The sequence below is a fragment of the Berghia stephanieae genome, chromosome 5, assembly GCF_034508935.2.
Source record: "Berghia stephanieae isolate SIO BIC M18660-M18661 chromosome 5, UCSD_Bste_1.3, whole genome shotgun sequence".
Taxonomy (NCBI): Eukaryota; Metazoa; Mollusca; class Gastropoda; order Nudibranchia; family Aeolidiidae; genus Berghia; species Berghia stephanieae.
Genome location: NC_088364.1, coordinates 50,893,038 through 50,900,171, shown reverse-complemented (window position 1 = coordinate 50,900,171; position 7,134 = coordinate 50,893,038). Strand labels below are relative to the sequence as shown.

General features: G+C 35.6%; 1 protein-coding gene across 1 annotated transcript in view; it reads left to right on the top strand.

Annotated features, from left to right (window-relative positions):
• The first annotated feature begins 1,297 nt into the window (after window positions 1–1,297).
• The window catches only part of LOC144973139 (uncharacterized), a 6,565-nt gene continuing 728 nt past the window's right edge, over window positions 1,298–7,134 (top strand). The window contains exons 1-2 of the mRNA XM_078915235.1: window positions 1,298–1,928; window positions 3,292–7,134. The exon at window positions 3,292–7,134 is cut by the window's right edge and continues 728 nt beyond it. Of these exons, the coding sequence (XP_078771361.1) occupies window positions 1,522–1,928; window positions 3,292–3,604 (720 nt within the window). The 5' untranslated portion in view covers window positions 1,298–1,521 and the 3' untranslated portion in view covers window positions 3,605–7,134. The remainder of the gene's footprint in view (window positions 1,929–3,291) is intronic.

Below are 7,134 nucleotides of genomic sequence, written 5' to 3'. Positions count from 1 at the left end.
AGACTTCATTTCTTTTTGTTATAGCAATAAAAACGTGGCATTATGTAGATAATAGAGATCATATTGTCGAACAATATTACGTATAGAATGTGTTTGTTGCTTTTCTGTTCGAATAAGAAATGTCTGTTTTTGTGTTGGGTGGGTGTGACGTTTTGAGGAAAATTCTGAAAATGGCCGGTAAGGAGAGGATTAAAGAGTGGAATTCATGTAGCTACCTCTGTTAGTTGTCAACCAACAGTTATGGTACCCCTCCATACATCAGGGAACTATTCCGGTTCCATGGGCTTAATGGTTCTTAAAAATTACTTTTACTTTTAACACTACGTACTCAAACGAAAAGTGAACTAAACAATTACTTTTTACTTTTACTCGAGCTTTTATATAGCGCAATATCCACTAAACGTGCTCAAAGCGCTTAAAAAAAGTAAGGTCCCTGACCAACAGCAACACGTAACATGTAGAACGAGACATGACCAGAGACAACGCTGTTAACGGCCAGGTACTCATTTTACACCTGAGTACGGTGAGAGAATATGAGTAAAGAGCCTTTTCTAAGTACTCAAGTATTCGCCGAGCGAGGCTCGATCCGAAAGCGAGTATCATACCACAAGATCACATAGCCGCACAGTGTATTATTTAATACGAGTGCAAGCCACCCTTTGTGTCTTTTTTAATGAAAAAAAAAATTGATTAACGCGCGAACAATAATATCAGTATCTATAGTCGGTCGAAATGAGTAGTTTGGGGTATTAATCGCTGTCTTTTGTTTTTATAAGGCAAGACACGACACGGTACCGTTGAACCACTGACTTCAAATTGCTGAGAACTTCATAGTACATACATGCTTCATAATCAATATTAAAACATATTGAGAGAGGAAGAAGAGGGAGGAGGAAGAGGAATAGGAGGAGGAATAGGAGGACGATTAGGAGAAGGAGGAGGAGGAGGAGGAGGAGGAGGAGGAGGAGGAGGATGAGGAGGATGATGAGGAGGTGAATGAGGAGGAGGAGGAGGAGGAGGAGGAGGAGGAGGAGGAGGAGGAGGAGGAGGAGGAGGAGGAGGAAGATGAGGAGGAGGAGGAGGAGGAGGAGGAGGAGGAGGAGGAGGAGGATTGCGTTATGAAGCTAGTTTGTGGTATGACTCACCTCCAGACCGATAGGTCCAGGGTATCGGCTCACGCTTTGAGCGGCGCATAGTTGAGTCCTTGAAGAAGGTTCTATACTCACATTCTCTCACCGAACTCAGGTATAAAATGAGTACCTGGTCGTTAATAGCGATGTCTCTATCGAAAAAAAAATGTATTATCGACTTATATGCGGTGTGTCTCGTTCTATGTGTTAAGTATTTCTGTTTGCTTGGGCCCATTGTAAAGCGTTTTGACCACGTTAAGTGAAAACATCGTTATATAAATAAATGCTAAAGTTTGGAGCGTGGAGGAGAATTTCTTGGGATCATTCACGATTCTGATGACGGTTTACGTAGCTAGAATCAGGAGACACTTCAATACCATCCATAAACAACATGGCGGAAAGGACAACCGTAAACGTTGGAGAACCAGCCGACGAGAGATCGGTCGACGGTAACAGCAGGCCTTATGGTAATGTCTCAGAAGGTGGAGATCAAGAAAGAGTTGGTGGTGGGCGAAGTACAAGTTTTGGAATCAATTCTGGGGATTACAGTCAACAAATTAACAAAGTATTCGCCGATCTGGATGCAACAAACGGATCAGAGTTTCACAATTTTTATGATGGTCAACATGATGATGTACCTCCTCCATCTGCGTCTACTGAAGACGGATGGAATGGCAAAAGCTCTGAAGATTTCCAAATTTGCAAGTCTGATGTCTGTTATAAAATTGTGCCAATAATTGGAGCCGTCAGTTATGAATATTTCTCATTGAAAATAATGAACCCGTCTTGGTTTCTAAGGTAAATATTATGGAGTCTAGAGTGTTTTTAATTTTAATTCTATGCACCTCCGCTGACGGTGTATCTTAACGGATCGTTTTTATACACCTCCGTCACGCATGCGCAAAGAAACCCAATTTCATCAGCGATATTGTGTTTCTGTATATGGAGATGGCAAAAGTTATATTGTGACATCTGTAGGATGTTTTTGTTAATAAATTTTCTAATAATAATAATAATAATAATAATAATAATAATAATAATAATAATAATAATAATAATAATAATAATAATAATAATTTTAAAAATCGAAATATAAAACCAGAAAATGGAAGTTGCATTGAAGTTGAAGGTAACATAATGTTTTAGAAAGACCTTATTCAATGACGGTGGCTCCGTAGCGCAGCGGACAAGCTGTCAGACTCTAACCTTGAAAGTACCGGGTTCGATTCCCATAATTGTAGACATTTTTTTTCTTTTTAAATTTGCTTTATTGTTGTTTGCTTTTTATTCTTTCTTTTAAAAAACAACTTTTTATCATGTTTTTAAAAAACTTCGATTTTAATTTTCTAAAATTATTTATTTAGTTGAGATCAGTATTTGTGTGCCGTGTTTCTTTTTCCTTTTGATTTATTAAATTATTGTTATTATTCTTTAATTTATTGTCATTGTATAAACGTACATCGGTAATCACTACGCAGCGTGCTAAACTGCAATCTAAAACTATTTAAACCTCATGGAACGTATGCAGCAACATTTTCATTAATTTACCATCACCGCCAACGGAGGTGCATACAAATGGTGCGTTTTTGTACACCTCCAATGGAGGTGCATAAAAACGGTACGTTTTTGTACACCTCCAACGGAGGTGCATAAAAACGCCACCATATTATAAAGTCTTTCTCGAAAACTAAACGTTAGTCCAGTGAGTTTGACTCTCTTCTTACTCTTGCAGGGTGTTAGTGTTATGGAATGTCCTTTGGTAAGGCACTTTACTCACATTGACCCCCACAGTGTGAATGAGTACGCTCGACTGTAGGCAGTAACTGACATTGTAGGATGGTAAGAGTAGAGTACAAAAAAATGCTGGCTAACATATTAACATGTGTATGTGTTGTGTACTGTTGAAATGGGATTATATTATTAAGGCTGTCATTATCCCCAGACACCTGTCTGGGAATAATGAAAATTCGTTATCCCCAGACACCTGTCTGGGGATAAAATGCACAGTACTTCATGATATTCCATTTGAACAGAGGATTTCTGAAAGGGTTTTCATCATTTCTATATAAACTTTAAACAGAGAATATGATTTTGCCAAAATTCTTCATTACATAGAGCATGACATTATCTTTTGTCTTTTTACTTTAAAAAAACCTTTCAGAGCATTTTATGGAATTGACCAAAGGGTGGGTAATGCTCTTTGGCTTCAGTCCCAGGTTGGAATTGGACTCTACATCTACTCACATAAACATATTCAAGCCCTCACCTTGTCTCGCCGTGTTCTTTACAGTGTGTTCGGAAGTCTCATTTTCAACTACAGTTCATGTTTGTTTTGGGCCCTGGGTAAAAACTATCTTCCAAGAAATCAATCTATACGAGTGGGTTTCGGACTTTTAACGGGATGGTTTTTATTGTTTATTGGCCGGGAGTATCTCCACCATGTCGACAAACTGTGCAGTGATCAAATTGATTGAGTGAATTTATGAGATTAAGTTAAGCTTATTTGTAACCTACCGCCTCTAAACTGTATTATCTCAGGGTGATTTAGATGCTAAAAACTGAATTTATTTATTATAGTCATTCATTTGGACTGTGGGTTAAAGTGACAATTGATTTAAAGAGATAAAAACTAAAATTTCTCATCATTCATTCTTTTAACTTGAAAATCAGTTTTAAGCATCTGATACAACCTTACATGATATTGGTTTGAGGCAATGGGTCACATATTTCATTTTAAAATGCTGATACAATTCAATGAAACAGTCTTTTGATGTCAGTTTGGCTGTCTCTGCAACTTGCAACCTCCTTAAGAGTAAAATCATACCAATGCGATGTTTTCACATGTATTTATGTAATAAATGGCAGCTTTTCTCACTTTATTTTTTTAAAGATAAAAATTTTAATTGTTGTTTGCAGTTGAAATAGAAAATTGTGATTTATAAATATGAAGTATCACTAGAGTAGTATTTTATTACTATAGATAATATCTTGAGCATGTCAAAACTGGTCTATGTCTTGGTGACATGGTTACTAGCATGCACTTAATGAATCACCTGACCACAACCACACATGCATACATCACTCAGTCTGCTCATTCTCAAAGCAGCTTATATCTTCAGTTGTTAATTGCATTAAAAATGCACCCCGTCTTGGATGAAAATGAACATTTTAGACACTGCTGAGAAAATTGCCCCAATTTGGATATATTCACACAATTTGGATGCTAGATCTTTATTGGTGTTCAATAACATAAGTTTGCTAATACTAAAATTAAAAAAAAATAATTAAGGAAGCGTTTTGGGATTTAACGAATTTTGAGTTTTACATGTCCAATATTTTTATGCTACATTGTATTGAAATTATTGAATTGTTATAAAAAAACTATTTAATTACTCAGGTCATCATTTTATGACTCGCCTACCAAATTACTTTTTATGTTGGAAGTTGGCATTGACATCGAATTGTGACTAATGTTTAAATTATTTATTTTATTGATTATTATCATTTATAAATACACGTATATATTATTGCCTAAAGGTGTCTTAATCTGTCTTGAGTATTCACATATTTTACGTAACATATCAGTTTACTGTCAGTTAAAGGCAATCACTTGTGAAAAAAAAAAATCTAGTCATGGTACAGCTTTTTAAAATGAGATAATATTTTGTTTGCCTACTGTGTTCATTAAAAAAAAAAAAATAAAAAAAGCAGCATGTCCACTTTACGGTGTGTTATTTGCAATAGATTTAATGACCTCATTCCGTTTTATATTTTAAAAAAAATGGATTATGTACATTGGACTAATTCAACAAAGTCTTGAAAATGAGGTTCAATATTTTGAGTCCAAATCTGACTCTTTCTTTGGATGTTGTGACAAGGGACATGGATAGTATGGCATTGTAAAACCCAGCTTACTTGTGATATATTGAATAGTCTAGTGATGCATATTTTTAAAAATTAGAAATAGTTGGGGTTTTTTTTTATACCTTAGACCACACATTGTAGTTTCTTCTTTTAAGTGTTGATCTCTCTATATTCACCCTCCCTCTTAAAACAATTTACTCAACATCACTCACAGACTATAAAAATGGAGTGCCTATTTGCAAACGTTTTCCAATTGCCAATAGGCTATTCGCTGACGTTTACCCAGTGATTATACACAGCCGCTTTAAAAAAAAAACTCCGCTCTGTTTAACATTTATTTACTTACAAGAAGTGAAAACTTTCGCCATGCACACAGAAATAACTAAAGTTAATAAAATATCAATAAAAGTATACAATTACTTAAACAACAAATCAGTCAATGCCAAATGGGTAAGCTATCTGTCTGAGAAGTCTTGTTGTAATCGATGTTATGGGTTCAGGTCCCATCTCGGTCACTTTTATTTTCTGTTTCCTTTTTATTGTTATTTTTATTCCCCCCCTCCTCTTTCTTTGGAATGTTGCAAATGATAAATGCCCCTCCTTCTTTTTTTTAGAGCTTTTTTCTCTCTCTCTCTCTCTCTCTCTCTCTCTCTCTCTCTCTCTCTCTCTCTCTCTCTCTCTCTCTCTCTCTCTCTTCTATAAAATATTGCAAATTGTGAAATTCATCCCCTATCCGATCTTTTTCAATTGTTCAAAATTTTTGTAAATGAATTTTTAAAATCTCGCCCAGAAACAGGGACAGAGGAAATGAATATTTCACTAGAAACAGAACAAACAATCAGGCAACCAAAAAGTGCATACTAAATAAATAAAGAGATATAAATTTTAAAAAATATATATAAATAAATACTGGGATAAATAAATCTCATTCAGAAAGCAATCAAATGAGCAGAGAGAGAAAAAAAAGTTCAATTATAAAAAATAATCTCACCCAGAAACACGAACAAATGATCAGAGAGAAAAAAAATTAATTATAAACAGAAATTTTTCTCAGAATCTCAGAAACAGAACACCAAGGCCAGACCAATGCTATCATCTACTGAGTCCCTGCCGTCAGCTCTAATATTCACTGAGTTCCTACTAACATTGCTATATTATCTAATGAGACCCTACCACCAGCACTAATATCCATTGAGTCCCTACCACAAGCGCCATTTCCCACTGAGGCAACCTGTCTCGGGGGTCCAAATAATGATGAAATTATTGGCAGCCGGGGCAGGGGGGGTGGTGGTGTCTGAATAATGACTCGATTATTGGCACCTCAGCAGTCCGAGTAACGATGGCCCATCATAAAAGTTATTTTGCTACAAGTTATAAGAGGATGCTTAAAGTTTTCCTTGGTGGGTTACCACAAATTTGTCACAAAAAAAGTGGAGCAGGGCTTAAAAAGAGCTTGGGAAACACTGGCCTAACTGCTAACCTTTCAAATTTTAAATCATTTGCGAATAGCCTGGAACCTTTTGACAAATGTTTGTAAGTAGTCTTGTGGCCTATTTACAACCCTATAAAAAAGACATAATTGTCAAGTTCTGACTGTTTATTGAGTTAGATTTTATGGAACTGAAAGTTGGTATTAGCATTAATTGACGAATCTACCTGAAACAACCGTTTCCTCAGCAATCCACCCTTTAGCAGGCTAGCCTTTTCTACTTGATAAGGCACCGTAAAAGCCTGGTAAATCAAGAGCGGATAATAAAAAATGAATTGAAACTTATTGATTATAAATGAAGCTCTGTGAAGCGTATTGAAGAGTAAATTCATGGAAATGAACTAACTATACGTGAATGTGTTGCCTGTCTTATGTTATATTAATAATTGATTTCTAATAAATAGATAGAAGATCTAAGTGCTGATAGAGTAGTATAAATGCTGTATTATGTAAATGAGTTGTGACAGACTATGCCAGAACAACAGATTTGCATGTGATGGTTAAGATTATGAAGAGGTGATTTTTCAAAACCTGCTAAGTCTCTTTTTCATCACTCAGAGAAATTCACTTTTTTTTGTTGTTATTTAATTATTCAGTAAAAGGGGAAATCTTTTGTCTTCCTTGCTCATTAGAACAATAGCCTGAGTGTTT